The following is a 20,774-nucleotide window of genomic DNA, read 5'->3' as shown; positions in this document are numbered from 1 at the left end:
TAGGGCCCCGAGGGGAGGTCACCTGGCCGACAGGTTTTCACCAAGAAGCCCTCTCATGGGACCAAACTTCACGGTTTCCTGCGACCAGGGAATTGGGCGACCTCCCCCGAGGCTAACTCGCACCGCGGCGCCGTGACTTGGGTTGTAGTGGCATGGTCACGACGGGGCTGCTGAGCCACCGCGGATAAGAGGCACCCAAAACACACACGGGTCAGCAGGCATGTAAGGGGTGGGACAGAGTAGCGAGCGGCGGGAAGGCAGGGGGCCCTCCCCTTGCACAGCGTGTGTAAAAAGCGGACGTCGGAGAGAGCACCGATCGGATTAGCGAGGAGCGGAAAATCCGAGGCTCCTGATTGGACGAGAGGCCAGCGGATTAGCGGCACGTTATCTTTGATGTAAGTACGATAAATAGGGTAGAGGAGGTAGTGGTAGGGATTCAGGTTCTTCTGTAGTCAAGGAGCAGAGGGGTCATCGTGCCTGCTACTGGATCGTCCGTGAGACGAGTCGCAGCGCAGCCAGGCCCCGTTCCCAGCGAGGACTACGTACAGCCTCGCCTTTGGGTGGCTTCATGCACCTCGGAGGCGAAACGACACGGAAGAGGGGAGCGGTGGATCCCAGATGAGCGGGGAGACGGGGGTCAGCCTCCCCGACAAATAACCACTGGTTATTTCCCACTAAGCGGTGCTCCTTTCACCAACCCACAAAAGGGACGTCGAGAAAAAATGACGATGTGATAACCGAGCAAGACTCCCATCACAGGCTGGGTTATTGCCACAGGCGGCATGGGTTCGCCGCATGCAAGCGTTAATGCGGGCCGTATAAGTGTTAATGTGGGGCAGTGACAAGGCCAAGCGGTAGCGCTTTCACCACACGGTGTTGTTGCAGGATTTCCGCACCTCCAATTAGCACACAATAGGCTACGTACAGTGCCAAAGAAGTGAAATGTTAAGTGAAATGCACAAAATAATGTATAAATGTCTTAAAAATGTATTTTAAGCCTGGTATTTTTATTTACAATGTCCATTTTATTTTTCACAGCAAAGGAAAGCATTTTTACACCTGCCAAAGTTTACATTTAACTGCCGAAACAATGTTGCACACCAGTATTGTGGTGTTACTTGGTTTATGTACATTTTAAAACAAGTTGGATCAAGGCAACATATGCCGACATTTTAAATTAACCACTTCGAAATCTGACCTGCACAGGCCTTACGGTTGTTTTGAAATGAATACCATTTATATACATGGAATTATGATAACGACAAGAAACATGGTTTTATTAATTTAACAAATCCACAGCAAAAAAATACAAATTAAATATGGAAAACGAAATGTTCCTGAAAACTAGCACCAGCCAAAAATTATTGTGAACATGCAATTCGGAGCCAAAATGTAGTTGGCTTATTTATGGCAGGTCATGTATCTGCAGCGGCATAGTTTCAAACATGCACAAGACAACCACAAAAATATAAGCAATTTAAATTTAGACTTTTCATAGTCTATGGTTCTTTCGGTAAAGTCACGTAGATAGAAAAAATAAAAGAAAATTTTTAACATATAAATAAAGTGAATAATCGTCATCCTGACAACTATTGCTTGTGTTGCGATAGAAACGTTGTGATATATATTTTATTCACTTTATTTTCATTTAAATTTTTATTATTTTATTGTTATTTTTTCTATCTACGTGACTTTACCGAAAGAACCACAGAATATGTAAGCAATTTAGTTACGTGGAATAATAATTGTTGTGTTCAAGTGAATGTAATAACTTGGAAACCGACTTCTAAACATCAGTAAACAATAGATCATTACGAGTGTGACAAAATAAAAAAGGACTGGCAAGTGAAGTGCGTTCGTAAGGCAGTGTTCTGCAGCTGCGCGCTCAGGCATCCAACCATCGTGACGGGAGCAGATGAATCTTTTATACCGTGCCATCGCTTTCCAAAAGTTGCTCCAGGATCTCTCTGCCAACATAAATATACGAGTCCCATTTTACACAGCTTGCATTCAACATTTTTAAACATGATTAATTTAAGATTTAAATGCATACAACTTTTCAGTATACCACATAAATATGCCCCGTCCCACACTTTGATTTAATTATTATCTAGACTTCAGGATATTTACTTTCTAGTTTAAAGGGACCTATCTTGATTTGAACCTTTCGTGACTGTAGGAATCCATACTCTTTGGTTCTTTCGGTAAAGTCACGTAGGTAGAAAAAGAAAAAAAAATATCACAATGTTTCGATCACAACACAAGCGGTCGTCCTCAGGCGGAAAAAAATAATCCAGCAGTGGAACTGCCGAACCAGGAAGAACACAGCGAGAGAGCTGTAACAACACAGCGAGAGAGCTGTAACAACACACGAGAGAGCTGTAACAGCACAGCGAGAGAGCTGTAACAGCACAGCGAGAGAGCTGTAACAACACAGCGAGAGAGCTGTAACAGCACAGCGAGAGAGCTGTAACAGCACAGCGAGAGAGCTGTAACAACACAGCGAGAGAGCTGTAACAACACAGCGAGAGAGCTGTAACAGCACAGTGATCGAGCTGTAACAACACGACGAGAGAGCTGTAACAACACGAGAGAGCTGTAACAACACAGCGAGAGAGCTGTAACAACACAGCGAGAGAGCTGTAACAGCACTGCGAGAGAGCTGTAACAGCACAGCGAGAGAGCTGTAACAGCACAGCGAGAGAGCTGTAACAGCACGGGAGAGCTGTAACAACACAGCGAGAGAGCTGTAACAGCACAGCGAGAGAGCTGTAACAGCACAGCGAGAGAGCTGTAACAACACAGCGAGAGAGCTGTAACAACACAGCGAGAGAGCTGTAACAACACAGCGGAGAGAGCTGTAACAACACAGCGAGAGAGCTGTAACAACACCGCGAGAGAGCTGTAACAACACAGCGAGAGAGCTGTAACAACACAGCGAGAGAGCTGTAACAACACCGCGAGAGAGCTGTAACAACACCGCGAGAGAGCTGTAACAACACCGCGAGAGAGCTGTAACAACACAGCGAGGGAGCTGTAACAGCACAGCGAGAGAGCTGTAACAACACACGAGAGAGCTGTAACAGCACAGCGAGAGAGCTGTAACAACACAGCGAGAGAGCTGTAACACATGGAGAGAGCTGTAACACAGGGAGAGAGCTGTAACAACACAGCGAGAGCGCTGTAACAACACAGCGAGAGATCTGTAACAGCACCGCGAGAGAGCTGTAACAACACAGCGAGAAAGCTGTAACACAGCGAGAGCTGTAACAACACAGCGAGAGAGCTGTAACAACACAGCGAGAGAGCTGTAACAACACACGAGAGAGCTGTAACAGCACAGCGAGAGAGCTGTAACAACACAGCGAGAGCGCTGTAACAACACAGCGAGAGAGCTGTAACAGCACAGCGAGAGAGCTGTAACAACACAGCGAGAGAGCTGTAACAACACAGCGAGAGAGCTGTAACAACACAGTGAGAGAGCTGTAACACAGCGAGAGAGCTGTAACAACACAGCGAGAGAGCTGTAACAACACCGCGAGAGAGCTGTAACAGCACGAGAGAGCTGTAACAACACAGCGAGAGAGCTGTAACAACACAGCGAGAGAGCTGTAACAACACAGCGAGAGAGCTGTAACAACACAACGAGAGAGCTGTAACAACACAGCGAGAGAGCTGTAACAACACCGCGAGAGAGCTGTAACAACACAGCGAGAGAGCTGTAACAGCACAGCGAGAGAGCTGTAACAGCACAGCGAGAGAGCTGTAACAACACAGCGAGAGAGCTGTAACAACACAGTGAGAGAGCTGTAACAACACAACGAGAGAGCTGTAACAACACAGCGAGAGAGCTGTAACAACACCGCGAGAGAGCTGTAACAACACAGTGAGAGAGCTGTAACAACACAGCGAGAGAGCTGTAACACAGCGATAGAGCTGTAACAACACAGCGAGAGAGCTGTAACAACACAGCGAGAGAGCTGTAACACAGCGAGAGAGCTGTAACAACACAGCGAGAGAGCTGTAACAACACAACGAGAGAGCTGTAACAACACAGCGAGAGAGCTGTAACAACACCGCGAGAGAGCTGTAACAACACAGTGAGAGAGCTGTAACAACACAGCGAGAGAGCTGTAACAACACAGCGAGAGAGCTGTAACAACACAGCGAGAGAGCTGTAACAACACAGCGAGAGAGCTGTAACACAGCGAGAGCTGTAACACAGCGAGAGCTGTAACACAGCGAGAGCTGTAACAACACAGCGAGAGAGCTGTAACAACACAGCGAGAGAGCTGTAACAACACAGCGAGAGAGCTGTAACAACACAGTGAGAGAGCTGTAACAACACAGCGAGAGCTGTAACAGCACCGCGAGAGAGCTGTAACAACACAGCGAGAGAGCTGTAACAACACAGCGAGAGAGCTGTAACACAGGGAGAGAGCTGTAACAGCACCGCGAGAGAGCTGTAACACAGCGAGAGAGCTGTAACACAGCGAGAGAGCTGTAACAGCACCGCGAGAGAGCTGTAACAGCACCGCGAGAGAGCTGTAACAACACAACGAGAGAGCTGTAACACAGGGAGAAAGCTGTAACAACACAGCGAGAGCGCTGTAACAGCACCGCGAGAGAGCTGTAACAACACAGCGAGAGAGCTGTAACAACACAGCGAGAGAGCTGTAACACAGGGAGAGAGCTGTAACAGCACCGCGAGAGAGCTTTAACAGCTTTAACAGCTCTCTCGCGGTGTTCTTCCTGGTTCAGCAGTTCTACTGCTGGATTATTTTTTTCCACCTAAGGACGACCGCTTGTGTTGCGATCGAAACGCCGTGATATTTTATTTTTTATTTTGTGTACCTACGTGACTTTACCGAAAGAACCAAAGAGTATATTAAAGGGACCTTTTAGAATTGCAAGGTTACACATGAAATGCAAAACAAATGAGTATTTCAGGTTAAACAATGCATGGACATTTTCCAGAAGGTTCATATTTAATGTTTTTGTCCAAGTTCAACCACATGAGCCCAAAACTCAAGCTCATTTTTTAAATGAGCGCAATTTATATAGTGCACTGCTCACTTGTGGATGTAGAAGAAGATGTATCCACTCCTTTCCCGTGTGTCACGCACGGTTGCCTCAGATGTGCGAGTTACATCCGTGTCATCATAGGTGAACCAGCTTTGCTTTTTTACATCGAACGTGTCACTAATGTAGTGTCCTGAAACGGGTTACACACGCAAGTTTAAACAGGCCTATCTGCTGATAAACAAACACAAATCTTGAAAATGTTGTTTACAGGCGAATACACTTGCAAGTACAGATACTTGAGCATTACCTGCAGAGGAATCACTGCCGATGTGGCTGACAACGCTGAGTAATTGAAATGAATGGGGCAAGTCACCAGTCTGTTGAAGAAAATAAATTACTTTGTCACCTTAGAGAATACGAACAATGATGTACATGACGAAGTGGCCCTTTGCTGGGCTGGCTGTGCCATCATGTTTATGCGATACTGCAAGCGAGTGTTTACCTCGGCATTACACTTGAGTTCGAGAGCCTCAGCTTCGCTGCGCTCCAGCTCCACGCTGCCCTCGTTCCCAGAATCTTCATCGGAGCCCATAACCTCTGCCAGACTGTGCTGAAACTCTGTCGATTGTGGTGTGTGACATTGATACAGAAGTTATTGCAAAAGCCTATGCGCATCCCCAGTGGAATGGAGGCAACGGTGAGCACACTGCTGTGGACCGTTGTGAGGGGAGTTACATTTCTTTTAGCCAGTATCAGTAAATAGTGCTACCTGAAGCAGTCCTGACCTCTGCAACAGCCCTTCATGAACTCACAATTACAAACATATAAGTATGGTCAAACAACCTTGACTTTCAACCAGCAGTGGATTGGCATGAGAGATTCGTTCATGAGGCTATCCACATATACAAGCACAGAGACAATTTCAACCGAGAAGATGGATTCTATCTTAGCAATCATTGGAAAGATTTGATAAATCAGTTCAGTTCTTGATTGATTGTTCACGCTTACAGTGGCTTTCAGACAGCATACATTATAAAAAATTTCGTCTCCCCCCTCCTCTTTTAAAAAAAATAGATGGACTAGTCCTGGGCAAACTGCCAATCGCTGCGCGTGACGCCAACGTTTTTTTTTATAAATAAATAAATGTGCCGTTTTAAAAATAAATTTATGCAAACCGACACACCTGATGATGACCGTTTGAGTTATGGTCGAAACGTCGTGAAATTTTTTTATTGTTTTATATATATTTTGTTATTTTGTTGTTTCTCTTCAACGTGACTTTACCGAAAAAACTAAGAATATGGCAAAGTGCTGTTAATTATTTAAATGTACACACCCCCAGCACTAAACGATGTGATGCAGGCTTATGTCTGCACAAGATTTGTGAGCTGGCTCATAGCTTCAGTCCACATTACAAAGACAGCCCTACCCTACTAACCCGACACCACGGGTTGAACATGGAACCAGTAAAACATCAGTGTCATGATGGTGTGATCCAAGTGTGGGATTTTTCAGGATAGGAATAAATGCAACAGTCTTAAGTGCTAAGGGGACAATGGGAATGATATTGAATGAGATAAGAGTTTACCAAACTGGAAATTTACAGGGACAGGGTGGCCTAACCTATGAAAAAGTTAGTTTCAAAAATATTTAAAGATTGCTTTCCAAACCTCAACTCCAGCTCAAGGGTTTCAGGGAGAAGGTGGGTGACAAGAGTGGAAGGGCCAAGTCCATAGAGGTCCTTATAGCTCAAAATGGGAACTTGGATCCTGCCTGTTGCTGATCTTGAAGTGCAAATGCAGTATTATTGGGTGGTTGAGCCTGGTTCCCAGTCGTGGAACGTAGCATTTGAATACAACAGACGTAATGTGGATTTTTCAAATATAAAGAAATGTAATTCTGTTTTGATGGGTGGGTCACCGTTACCTTGTAGACTCAATTCTGTCGCTCTTTTCAGTTCGTCTTCTTCTCTTTGTTCCCTGGCTTCCTGAAAGTCCCAACCAATATTTTTTTATTCAAACATATAATTGGTATTGATGCATTCATGTCAGAAAATCATATGAACAGCACAAAAAGTATCCAGTGTAATTGACGTAATGACTGGTGGATCACACAGTTTAGTGAAACTCCCCGATGTGCTACACAGGGGTCATATGCCTTTGTCTGTTAAGACATGACAAACATTTCTTAAATAAGTAAATTATGAGCTGGCTGGGTGGCTTAAAGAACGAATGCAATGCCAGAGCACTGACCAGGAACCACTGAGATCATGTGTTCAAATATAGGCAAACCACTTCTTGATTAAACCAGTGAGTTGGTGGCCTCAACACGGGGACAAAAAAAACATCATGTTAAAAAAATGTTTTACTGAAATTTCCAGCTCTGAAGATAAAAACAATCGATTGATTTAATAGAGATACATACGAGGGAACACCTCCGAGTGAGAAAGTGAAATGCACCAGGTGTGGAAAATAAATAATTGAAGAGATACCAGAAGTAGTTCTGTAATGTTAATTTAGAGGCTGTTCTAACACAGATCAATGCACTCATTACAACTGTAAATGTATTTATCTCATTACATGGTGCAAATAAACACACTGAAAATATAAAGGAAACATTTTATAGGTTGCCAGGTGGCTCAGGGATCAGAGCACTAAGCCAGCATCAATGACATTCTGGATTGAATCCAGATAGCCATCTGACTAAAGTGGGTTTTTCAAATGAGTTGATATTTTAAACCTAGTCATTATTACAAGGTGTGTAAAATGCAGATGAGTGACATTACAACAGGGCTCATGCAGGAATGCGAATTAACATACAAACATAAATAGGCAAGAACGGAAATGACGCTTAGGTAACAGACAATCAAGAATTTAGAAGCTCGTCAGATGGGAAAATGTCTGAGATGGGAATTGAGCCCCTGGGACCAGAACAATGATTTACACTCCTGCGCACATGCTTTATTGCACATCAGCCTACAGTATTCCCTCATGTTTCCTGCCCAATATCTCATCTGGATTGGGGTATATATACAGCCATGGTGCGTGCCTGTTTTTGTTAGCTTTCTTTCGACTCTCTGCTGATTTTTTGTCTTTTACTTGTCTGTAATGAGACGGCATGGGGCAACTTGTCATAGTTACAGGACGGGATGGGATGTAACAGAATGTAAATTTGATTCAAATGTTTACCTCTATCGAGTGAATAAAGAGGTATATTTAAGTGAATTTAGGAACAGATCACAATATTATACTGCCACCCTCTGACGGGACAATGCATTGCTAGTTTAGTTGCAAGTGGAAATGTGTTGTAACATTATGCCATATCAATAGGACAATCAAGTGGATCGGTATCACATTCGGTGCTAGTCTACTAGACACACATTGACAGATTGCCCATCGCTCGTGGGTATTGGCAACACAATCATTATACATTTGACTTCTCTTCAGTACATGACTCTGCTCAACATTTTTACTTTTGTTTACTTACGTTGTGTTCAATACCGTGAGCAATAATTCCTAAATCTCCACTTTTTAAATATCTTTCAAAGTTGTTTTAAATGCATGTTCTCCTAATGCAATACTGTTCTGTTTCTTTTCACTGTTTTTTATTGTTTTCCCTTAACTTTGATTACTCAATACACATCCAATGCCATCTTTTTATTTTGGTACTACGTGGACCTGGAATGATTTTATTGTTTTGTTGCTGCTGGAATTGTATAGGAGCGATTTGTAAATTGTTGTTGCAGGATGTCTGTGCCTGCAAATATATTTTAACTGTTTAAATCAAAACATGTATCGCTTCTTTAGTTGTTTCTGTATGGGCCCTTTCAAACTTTGCCCATTAGGATTTTTTAAAGTAAAAAGACCGTAATTTTCTACAGTGAGGCGATTAGTGATTCAACGGGTATAACAAGTTTTACAATGGGACACATTTAGTGATATAAAAGGGATAATGTTGAATGACGCTTCAGCACATTTCTGTCCATAGGTTCTCGTTGGAATGTAATTTGGAAAAAGCAAAAACTATAAAATGAACATAAATTAATAATAACCTCCCAACACTAGATTCTTCTTAAAGCTGGTCATGAGACAGGCTTTCCTGGACTCATAATTGACACGTACATAGTTCCTGTTGCTCCATGTTGTCCACTAAAATTATAACATAATATTCCTTATTACACTTGAAGATAAATTCCAATTTACAATTGCTGTAATGTTTACGGCAATCAAAAAGCTTACAAGTCACTGTTTGTATAGCTGAATATAGCGAGGGCACAGTGTTCCAACCTGATCTCGGAGACTCTGTGCAAGGGCCTCCTGCAGCTCTCGCTCCTCCCTCTCGCGATCCAAGCTGTATTGATCCATCCAGTCTGGCTCTGGCTCAACCTGCAAATCACCCTCCGTTAAGGGTCCTGCCGGGGGTGAGGCCACCATCACAGCTGCTTCTTTTACTGGGGTACGGTTCTCCTTGTCTTCATCCCCACTTGCCTTCTGCTCATTCTTCTCAGCACCTTCTTCCTTCTTCCCAGCATAATCTTCTTCCTTCTTGGGTCCAATGTCCATTTTGGACCATACTGGGATGTCATCTTCTTCCCAGTTCTCGGTTGGTACAATTATGCTACTGTACACTGAGGGGCAGATGGAAAAAACCATGGATGGTGCACATCTAAATTCACATACGCTATTCAAAACATAGAAATTCAATATTGTCATACCCTCATCAATGCACTTAAATCTCAATCGTAATGAGAGCTGTTATTTGTAATTATACTTTGGGTTCTACCTTGAGGTGTATTGTTATGAATGGCTGTTTATGTGTTTAGTTTGCCGTCCTTCCCCCGCACCTCCAATTAGCACGGTTCACTGCATATGGTGCGAAAGACGTTCAACATACATACATACATAGTCATTGGACAACTTCCCATGTGATGTCATCCAGCCATACCTGGTTCCTCAACATGTGCTGTAACTTCAGAGCATGGTTCCGACTCCACCTCCTGCACCTCAGCGACATCTGGGAAGTCCACCTCATCACAGAAGCCAGTGTCTGGACTGCTATTAGTCGGCTCCTGGTCACACATCTGCATTAGGAGGTCCTCATTGACTTGTGTATTGTCTCGCGCCTCCAAACCGCTGTGTATCTGCTCATCCTCGTTATCATGCTTGTTGGAAGCATGCAACCCTAAGTGATCAACTTCCGAGTCCTTCAGCATGGAAAGGGCCTGCTGGCCACTCTCATCCTGGCTGATTGCCATCACAGTAGCTAACATTTCATCTTCGCATGCCCCTTCACAACCATTAAATCTGTTGGTTTCCACCACCTGCAATAGAAAACCCTCATGCATTTAGCGTCAAGGTGTCTTTATATTTGTAATGTTATGCATTTCATGTCAACAGCAAATATACAATGTAAACGTACAGAACACAAGTTAAGTAAAACCAACAAACAATAAATGCAACAAAAAATACCGCACCTGTTTACTCAAGTTCAGGGCACGTTTCAGCTGATCTTCATCAGTATCAGACTCCGATATGGACAGGACACGTGGCTTGAAAGTGTAACGCCTGAAATTCAATAGGAAATCCATTAACTGTGATCTGTCCAGTTGGATGAAGGCATCATTAAGCCATCACTATCTCTCAGGTTTTTGATCCATGTAGCTCCTACACATGATCTTATTCCATGATGTGTATTAGATTACCCATAAAAGGCCTGCGAGCAACATTCCCCAGGTAGACTTACTTATCTAAATTCAACATGTCTCCAACTTGCCTGTTCTCTCATTCATGTGTTTCTCTCTTTCTTCCTCTCAGTATATTCAAAGCAAGATTTTGTTTGAATCTTTGTAAATGATAAAAAGTCACAGGCAGAATTTTTTTTTTCCAAAAGCACTCCCAACAATTTTTGTTCACCACTACTTATCTAATAATTTTTATCCCAGTCAACATTCAACAAATGCCCTTTAGTGTATAGTCTAACGTGTTTTCCAGTTGTGTCCCTCCATCAGGGGCGGAGCCAGGATTTTGACTTTGGGGGGGCTGACTTCAATATTCTGAGATATCCAGTGTATGTTTTCCAATGGGTGCCACAAATGCAAAAAACACATTGTATTGAATTTGAACGCGGAGTTTATTAATAGGTCGGAGCCGCTGATGTGGCTAATAAGTTCGATAAGTTCGAAAGGCTGCCGCTCAAGCAGCCTGCAGGGCAGCACAAGGTGGCAGCCTGCAGCATTTTGCAGCAGCCGGATATCCGGTTATCCCGATTACCGACTTTCCCAAAATTTCAGGGGGGGCTAAGCCCCCCCCAGCCCCCCCCTGTGGCTCCGCCCCTGCCCTCCATAGATATATTTATTTGTTCAGCTAACTTGTGCCTGACATTAATCACTTATCTTGAGCGCAATTTTACAGTCTTCATTATTAAATTCTTCAATAATCAATTTAAATCTGAGAGTTCTTATTTCCTCCATTTACATTTGCACCTCTTTCTCAAGTTACATTTTTGGGGAAACATCTTAAATCACTGCGCATAACTTTTGGAAAGGTGTTGTAATATGTATTTTATGTACGCAGTATCAGTGTAGCTGTTTATTTCGATGTAGGCCTTCATTTGCGAGAGTCTGGATAACTTTATCAACAGCATAACTGTGGCTTGAAGTTGGACATCATAGATCTGAGAGCATAGATGTACAGTACAATCAATTTTGCTGCATTGCCCTCTGCTGATCACTGCACTGCCCTCTGCAAGACCTATGACAACCAGTTGTACAGGGTGGTCATCCATTCTATTACTATCCAGGCTCAATTTTGCTTCGCTTCAAATCGGGCATATTCCGGGTGATTTGGTCATAGGCAACGTTATGAAATAAAGCCAAGCATATATTGTTAAATTCACATGCTTACTTTCTGTTTGATGATGTAGACGGAGCATTCATGGACTGGGAACTTCGTAAAGGCTGCATGTTTCTGTTGAAAAATAATAATAGATAACGATTTGGGTCAAATTATCTAAACATTCAAAGACCCTTCTTGGAAAAAAAACTTGATACAATTGAGTCTTCTTTTGGTAAATTAATACTAGTGTTCTGAAACAAATCCAATTAATATCTTTATTTATATTTGCACAGCTGGAGGGATAATGTGGTTTCTGCATGCCACAACCCGCATATTGTCTTATACATGGCAACATGTGTGGAAGCATCCATTACCCATGCGTGTGTTTGCTGGAGCGCAGTGACAGGGCTGAGCGTGTACCCTCTACGCAGTGGGCCTGCAGCGTCAGATACAGGGGGATGATCACTTGCTGTCCCACTTTGTTGTTAACGGCCAACTGCACGTCGAAGCTGTAGCGCTTCAAGTGCAGGATCAGGACCCTGCACAAACAAGAATAGTTAAGGCGCATCTCCAGGTATGAGCATTGCCTTCCAAATTAAGATACATAGCATGTAAAGGCCACTCGAATTAATCAAAATTGCAGCTGTTGTATTTGTTAATCACTGACCTTGGTAGCTTAATGAACTTGTGTGTTACAGTCGCATTCCTGCTTTCGCACTTCTCGCATGCATACTCTACGTCTTCAGCCTAAAAACAAACAATTCGAGAAGCATTTCACTGTGTGATAGTGTTGTGATTGTTGCCTAAGTCTAGAATATAGAAAGGAGTGAATAATGCTTTGTACCCTCAAGAAGAGGTCGAGGGAGTCTTGGATGGACCAGGCGGTGTCAGATTTTTTTCGCGGGAGATCAATGGAGAGGTCATTAAATTGCTCCTTTTTCTTCACCACCTCTCCACACCTGGTAACACCAACATGCATTAGGTAAATGTATTTGGCAAAAGAGAAGCATAGCAAAAAATTATAATTGCCCGTGTACCACACTGAGTGAAAGGATACTGACACACGGCAGGTGATGGTATGCAGAACTTCAAACTCCATATTTGCAGCAACAGGGCAGGTGTAGGGCATGTCCGATGCACTGTCTGTCTGACTGGGCTTGGGAGACTCGCCCTGTCCAGGCTCCAGACGCCATTTCTTGTTTAGTCGTTCTACATCCTCCTTTAGCTGGTCTAGGCACTGGCTGAGAAACTCGTGCGCATCCTGAGAGCATAGAATATACATACAATCCTTACAAACAAAATCCAGATGTATGCATCTCGACTGCACACGAACACTTTGCCATGTATTGACATTATTCATTCCAACATCACACGACCAGTTTATAACTTCAGATTTAAAATTATCCTGGTCCGTGTAGCCTAATCATTTTAAAAGTAAATTTTTACAAATTGTGATTACAAGATAACCAGTGTGATTGATATCTTACTTGCGTTTGATAGTAGTGTTAATAGAGCAGATTTATATTCACGACAGGATAGTTGCACTGTAATCAAATGACCTACCACCTTATAATACCAATTTTTCTAATCCCAAAAACAAAAGTAGGGAAAGCAAAACTCACATTTTGGGCATATCCAGAAAATCGCTCAGCAGAAGCAGATATGGCGGTTTTTACTCTCTTCAGTAGCTCCTTCTTGTAATCCATAGTGCACACGTCTTTCTTACTCAAAAGATGAGCCAGTCGCCTACAGAAATTGAAGCAGGTTCACAAATGGGGTTCTAACATTTACTGTTGGGATCGACATGTGAGCACATAATGTAAAATATAAAACTTGCCTCAGTAGAGAGTTTGGAGGGACTCGATTCCATGGGATGCCCTGCCTTAACATGTCCGAGGTAAAGGAATGCAGGGCAAAGAGGGACTGCAGGATGGCATTCATGTAGCACGTATTGCCCAGGTTGGAGAATCTTTTGGAAAATAATATTCACAATTAAAACACATATACACACATCACAGTGAATACATACATATTCAAACCAAAATCTGCATCTCTTAATAGCAAGTTAAATACTTACCCTTGCAGTTGTGGTTGCTGAGTAGACAAAAATGGCTTGCTCTTGTTCCAGCCTACAAAATCAGAAGTAGACTTTATCTTCTTGCAGGCTGTGGCGGCATGTGGAGTTACCAAACCCAGGGACCTTTTTGCAGCAGGAAACTGTGATCCTAAGCATGACCTGTTCAATCAACAATGAATAAGTAAAACATTCCACGAGTACAAATTACATTAGGTGTTGAAACAATCAATTGAGGTTATTCAGCTTTTTATAATGAAATCACATAATAAAAATGCAACGGTACCTCTCAGAAAAAGGACTAGGAGAAGAGTATTCCCTGGTCCCAGTCTGTCCGTAAAAAGATGTGGTAGTTTGCAGAGGCATCACACCTAAAAACATAAATAATTATTTATTACCTCGTCCATATCGTTTCCATCTTGATTTTCAAAATTAAAATGTTTAAAGCACAAAGAAATGTATTATTTACACAAAGTGTAAAACACAATAATATAATCAACATTTCCAAAATCACTTTTAAATTAATGTTATAAAAGTTACATACCTTTGCCTTTTACATCTTCCTGTTTCGCATGAGAAGGAAATAACCTCTTTGCTTGCTGTTCCCCACAGGGTCTGGAGTTACTCGGCATCAAATTAGGACACCTTTGACATAGGAATAGATTGTGATAGGTTAACTTGTTAAAAACACACAAGATACTAAAACATGTTGATGAATGATCAAAAATAAAGATCAATGCTTGCCTGGAAGAGTCATTCTCCTTTGGGTAATCATTAGTGATTTCTTCGTCTGGTGTTAAAGTTCTCTTCCGTTTGTCATTTCTAAAACATAATTTTAGAAGGTAAAATGAAGGTAAAAACAAATAATGCATTTTTAAAAAATGTGCAATTATGATAAACAAAGTGTACGTGTGGTGAATCGCGAGAGTGCATAATGATACCTGGGCTCACTCAGGCTGGCTCTGGCTGTTGACGAGGTCGCTGTGTTGTTGGGAGACAAAGACGGGAGTCCCTTGCTACCTTGCACATTTCCTTGGGATCCCGAGAGGTGCTGCACCCTTGGCGTTCGACCCGGGGGGCCCTGTGTTCTTTTCACAGGGGTCTCTGCCGACCCTTCTGCAGTAGGGCGCTTATTTGGAGTCTAGAGAGAGTACAATTGTGTAGCGTTTTATCAAACGCTGCTATATTGTGAATTAAAGCAACTGACAGTGAAATGGAGACATTAACTCACCCGATTTTCAGTGTCAAAATGACGCTTGGAGTCTCGCTGAGAAGTCCTCTTCCCCAAAACACCACTTAAAGGACTAGATCCTGAGATACTCTTTCCATCTGTGGTTTTAAAGGAAATGTGAAAAAGGCCACAGGGTACATTAATGTAATAAACATTTTCAATAAATTCAATTGAAGTAAACAGTCTACAATTTAAATAACAAGACAGCAGCTAATTGTTGGCAAGTGTCCGACTACTTTCAGGTTCCATAAAAAACCCCATACCTCGGTTTGGATTCTTCTCCACATCCTTCAGGTACTGACTGAGCCACTGAACTTGACCCAGCATGGCATACTGCACTGTGATATTGCTCGAATCCAGCAGAGTAATCATGATGCGGCTGTGTTCCTTATGATCGGACACTCGCACAGACTTTACATTCTCTGTGAGCTGCGTACACACAATCCAACATTCACCACAAGAAAAACAATTATTTCCACAGCATATGTACTTTCTCCACAGTGGCGAGATGTTATCCCCCTCGCTTGGTATGCAGGAAGTCGAGGGTTCAATCACAACTCTTGACACCTGTATATCTGGAGTTTGCATATTCTCCCTGTAGTTGTGTGGATTTTTCTCCGAGTCCTCCAGTTTTTCACTCCACATTTCGGAACATGCCTTTAGATTATTTGGCTACTAGAAATTACCACACATGTTAAGCCACTTTGATGAGCTTTCATGTGTGGCCAGGTTGCCTCAGAAAAAACGCAAATAGTTGAGTGGGATTTACCTTGTAAATAAAAGTTTCAAAAACAGTAAAAACATTACCTGTGTAGTGACTGACTCAGAGACACGAAGAGTAGGAGGCACTCTGTTTATTAAACGGCCTTAATAGTTCACACTTGGTAACTACGGTTCCCAGTCAGACAGCTGGCTGTCCAGGTCCGGTTATAGAATAGCCTGTCAGTATCAGTGTAGTTAGCCGTGGTGGTCACCACCCAATGTTATTATCCTGTAAGAGTTACCCGTTGTGTTAAATAAAAGTGTTGCCTCCAAGTACAAGTCTGCATCTAATTCGTGCACTAAAGGTACAAATCCAGTCTTACAAATTCAGCAGGCGCATTTACATAGTTAGAACAATGACTGCACTAACTGGTGCTGTATCCGTTTTAAGAGATATACTTGTACATGAGCATTAACGTACCGTAAACGTTTTAGTGGGACCTCCGGCCTTGAAACGGATGACAAGGGTGGACTTAGTATCCTTCTCCACGACCTCGACAACGCCATCCTTCCACTTGGTCATTCCAGTCTGTTCAGTGAAGATTCTGATCTCGCCAGCCACGCTGATCTCACCAGACACGCTGGGTCCCATCTTGACAGCTAACTCACCAGCCTGCTATCTACAATTTGTTCGAATCTAGACAACACAAAAAAATTACAGTTAATGTTTCGTACATAATCGAATATTTTTTAGTCTACATTTCCCGCTGGATGTGTTGTATAATTAACTGGATGTATATCTTGCATGACAGATCACAACTGAGAGTGGCTTGCTTGGGAAAATAGCTCTCAAAAATATTTTTTAAAGGTGTAAATGATATTGCTGTTGTGTAGTTTTACCGTGATGTTAACAGAGGTCTAATCTTGCCAATTGCAAATTCCACTGGCAATTAACAACTAACCCAAAAAGCACTTGTGTGCTGCCCTTAGATCTAGAGGCGTAAAGGCACAAATATTGTGGCTTTCAGAATTATTTAACGATGCGTAATATAGACCCAGCATATCCATCTGCACTGATGGAACTTGGAACAGCAGCCTAAGCCATTGGTCATAAACTAATGAACTGAGTAATAACAGAGATAACAGTAGTATGGCATGGTGTCTATAATCATGTAGTGAATAGTAATTAAAATATTTGCATGCTATGTACAATAATAAGAGCATGGCGTTTGTGTATGGTAATGGTATGGTGTATATAGCAGCACTGGCGTGTTGTGCACAGTATTAATAGGATTGGCACGGTGTATAACAATAATGAATGACTTGTGTAAAAAAAGTTACACATCCGACAGCGAATTAGTAAGGTTTGTCACGTAAACAGAACATGTCAATTCGTTACGAGTACAGCATACCGTTGTGTTGGAAAGAAAATCCACAACATTTACAATCTGATTACGACGTTTCGCCAGTAATTACAACTAGTTTCATCAGGCGACCGCCAGATTTGCGGAGGAATCCCGTTTCGTTGTATTTACGCGATCTGACCTAAAAAAAAGGCTACATTATGGATACTGGTCGCGAAAGCCTACGTGTTAAACCAAATAAAAAGTAATAATCACATGGCGTGTATCCAAATAGTGAACTACGAGGTGAATGGTCGGGAGGAAGCGGAGTCTTCTCGGCTGCACAGGCCAGAGACGTCCCAGTGAGGCCCCCTCAACGCCAATCATCGGCCAGTCCTCTCCGTTCCCTCGCAGTGCGAGTACACAGTAACTCAGGTGATGGGACTCCCCCCACACACACACCACACACACACGACGTCTCGGTCAAAGTTCCATTCAAGAGCCTCCACTCAAGAGACGGTCCCCACCGATGGGTCCCTTCAGAGGCCCCTCTCAAGGAGTCCTTTAATTGAGCGCACCCCCCCCCCCCACCAAAGTACGAATCTCCTCGGTCACAAGAGCCCCATCAGGCCCTTTCATCAAGTCCCCTTCCTCGCAGTAAAACCCTTCAGTGAAGTCGGCCTCAGGACTGAACTCAGATCCCTTCAGGGGAGTCCCCTCGCCGTGAGGACCCCCAACACAACCGCTCGCTCGCTCTTTGGAAGCCTCCCGCTCTCACTTTCATCCTTCCGAGTGAAGAGTCGCCGTCTCCCCCCCCCCAAATCAACCTCTCACAGCGAGACTGAGCACCCCCCTAGTACACAGAGCACCCCCTTAGTACTCTGCGAGCACGCCTAACCTCACCACCAACTCACCCACTCCGCCTGGGCCCCGAGGCCTCCCCGAGGCCGCGCCGTGCACAGACGCCACATTTAGCAACATTTAGCAACAACAACAACGACGTTTACCCGACGGCGGAATCGCAACTCAAGTCGGCGACGGACGTTGCATTGCGGCAGCCGGTGTGTGAGAGAGAGAGTGAGAGAGAGAGAAGATGAAAGATCGAGAACGAGAACGAGGCCCCCCCCGGGTTTGCGTGATGGCGGGAAGCCGAGAGACTGGGCCCGGGGGTGGCGAATCCCGGGGCCTCTCACCACGAGCGGCGGCGGCGGCGCCTGCCGCGGCTGTCGCCTTCCTTCGCCGGCTCGCCTCCTCGGGAACTCCCTCACCCCACGAGTATCAGCAGCAGCAGCAGCATCATCATCATCGTGAACAACAACAACAACAAACAACCGCCACGGCAACACTGTCGCGTAGAGATGGACGAAACATCAGAACGCACCTGCGACGTTTGTTTTAAAACGACGCGTGCGGGCGGGCGGGAGGGCGACGTGGGGGAGGGGGCGCGGCGCGTGGCGACCGCAGGGGGGCGCTGTGGAGGCTGCGGCGAGGCCGTGGGACCCCCCCCCCCGCACGGGACCCCCCCCCGCCGCCCGCCCGTCCCCCCCACCCATCCCCCCGCCCGTCCCCCCCACCCATCCCCCCCACCCATCTCCCCCTCCCATCCCCCCCCGCCCATCCTCCCCACCCGGTGGTTGGTGGTGGGTGATGTGTGGATTGTGGTGATGGTTTTGTGGTGATAATGGTGATTGTGACGTTGGTGGTTGGTGGAGGGGATGGGTGATGTGGGGATTGTGGTGATAATGGTGATGGTAACGGTGGTGGTTGGTGGGGGTAATACTGACGATGGTGACGGTGTAAATGTTGATATATGCAATGGTATGTTGGTAATAATGGTGACCATAATCGTTATGGTTTGGTGGCGATAATGGTGATGCTCTGGTGTTGGTGATGATGGTGACGATGCTACTGTATTGATTATGGCAGTGATGACGGTGATAGAATGATATACTATTTTTCTACGATTTAAAATTGTTATTGTGTTTACAATATGTATAGTACATCGAATCGTGCGTGTCACCATCAATAGTTTGCTTTGTGTCACTTTACACCCTGGATACCATCGAAAACAAGATGATCCATGAACAAATACAGGGAATATAGATCCATGGCACTTTCTTAATTGTCTCATTCGCTGTAGGGGCAGCTAGTGTGAAGGAGGACACAAGAAAACCCTGCTCTTCCCGGCACCGATGCTCACACATTGCACAATTTGCCAATGAGTGGTACACTCTCGAGTCTAGAGCAGGGGTCGGCAACCAAAATAACAAGAAGAGATATTTTTTTCGAATTCGGTAAAAAAAACCCTCAATATTTCAAGAGCCACAATGCGTGTGGTCCTTGATAAATAACGTCACGAAGCGGTCCTTTGAGAGCCACATGCGGCTCCGGAGCCGTAGGTTACCATGGTAAACTAGACTTCCGTGGTAAACTGGATTTACATGGTAAACTGGAGTCCCATGGTGAAGTGGACTTACATTGTGAACTGGACTTACAATATAAACTAGACTTCCATGGTAAACTGGAGTCCCATGGTGAAGTTGACTTACATGGTGAACTGGACTTCCAATATAAACTAGACTTCCATGGTAAACTGGAGTCCCATGGTGAAGTGGACTTACATGGTGAACTGGACTTCCAATATAAACTAGACTTCCATGGTAAACTTGACTTCCATGGTAAACTTGACTCCCACGGACTCTAAATGAACCGGCGTCGTGCAACATTTCTGTGTAATTCATGCTGTGCAAGTGATATATGTTAAATGCTTAGGTTGTCATTACCGGTTTCTTATTTTTGACACCCATGACATTAATCTTGCCAACGAGATGTTCCAGCTCGAGGCATTTACCAGGTGAAAGTTTTGAATTAATAAATAGGGTGGCCCAAGACAATCTTGTGCTGCGCGACACGGCCACATATTCACTGGAGGTGTTCGCGAGAGAGGTGTGCGTGTCGGAGCTATAACCCCTCCATCTGTCGGGGTCATCCAAATTCCCTCCGGATTTTGGTTCAATTTACAGTGGCCAGTCTGGTCAACGGGAGTGCTTTGAGTGTGTTCCAAGTCTGCGTGATTCTGTGTATGCGATTGTGTGCGCATGGGAGTGTCCGTGTACGCGAGTCTGAACGAGTGTGCATCCGTGTGTCTGAGTTTGCATCACAACGTGAGTGGATGCTGAGCAACAATCACCACCGTTCACCACTGAGCGGCGGTCACGTCCCCACGACGCTTTTGCCAGGTTCAGTGCACTTTTGAGGCCATGTGAAGTGACCAAGGACGGCCCGCTGGCAGGTCACGGAACAGACAGACCCTGGTGCCATGGGTTGACTGACTGAGATGACTGGCAGATCCACCAACTATACCCCCCCCCACTGTGCCAACTTTCTTCGTTTTATCCGCCCAGCGTCCAGCTCGTTGTTGTGAGCGTGGGCTCCTCTGCCCTCCGTCTCCGTTGTTGCTGGAGGGCGACTGCCCAGTAGCAGCGTCCTTCAGACTGTAGGGGCAAATGCTGTTAGCGAGCACCTATGAAGGCCGACACTCTGGCACACGAGGCGGTGGGTGTCCA

At 44.4% G+C, this 20,774-nt stretch overlaps 1 protein-coding gene across 2 annotated transcripts; it reads right to left on the bottom strand.

Annotated features, from left to right (window-relative positions):
• Positions 1–986: 986 nt before the first annotated feature.
• USP37 (ubiquitin specific peptidase 37) lies at positions 987–18,676 on the bottom strand. Of its 2 annotated transcripts, none has more exons than XM_032962848.2 (24): positions 18,590–18,676; positions 16,347–16,562; positions 15,427–15,592; positions 15,164–15,261; positions 14,874–15,073; positions 14,677–14,754; positions 14,477–14,577; positions 14,219–14,303; positions 13,936–14,094; positions 13,696–13,827; positions 13,481–13,604; positions 12,920–13,119; positions 12,703–12,817; positions 12,526–12,605; positions 12,233–12,397; positions 11,928–11,990; positions 10,499–10,589; positions 9,970–10,345; positions 9,312–9,652; positions 6,952–7,012; positions 5,528–5,643; positions 5,333–5,402; positions 5,077–5,215; positions 987–1,967 (listed from the first exon to the last, which is right to left on the bottom strand). In XM_032962848.2, the coding sequence occupies exons 2-24, from the start codon at positions 16,515–16,517 to the stop codon at positions 1,925–1,927; spliced, it is 3,174 nt and encodes a 1,057-aa protein (XP_032818739.2). In that variant the 5' UTR covers positions 16,518–16,562; positions 18,590–18,676; the 3' UTR covers positions 987–1,924. The 2 variants fall into 2 exon arrangements, with proteins under 2 accessions (XP_032818739.2, XP_032818730.2); XM_032962839.2 differs by lacking the exon at positions 18,590–18,676 and adding an exon at positions 18,402–18,576.
• Between the last annotated feature and the right edge of the window lie 2,098 nt (positions 18,677–20,774).

This window comes from Petromyzon marinus, chromosome 2 (genome assembly GCF_048934315.1).
Source record: "Petromyzon marinus isolate PM22_M1 ecotype Great Lakes invasive population chromosome 2, UKy_Petmar_22M1.pri1.0, whole genome shotgun sequence".
Taxonomy (NCBI): domain Eukaryota; kingdom Metazoa; phylum Chordata; class Hyperoartia; order Petromyzontiformes; family Petromyzontidae; genus Petromyzon; species Petromyzon marinus.
Note: the sequence above shows the minus strand (reverse complement) of the source record. Positions and strands in the feature narration are given on the sequence as shown.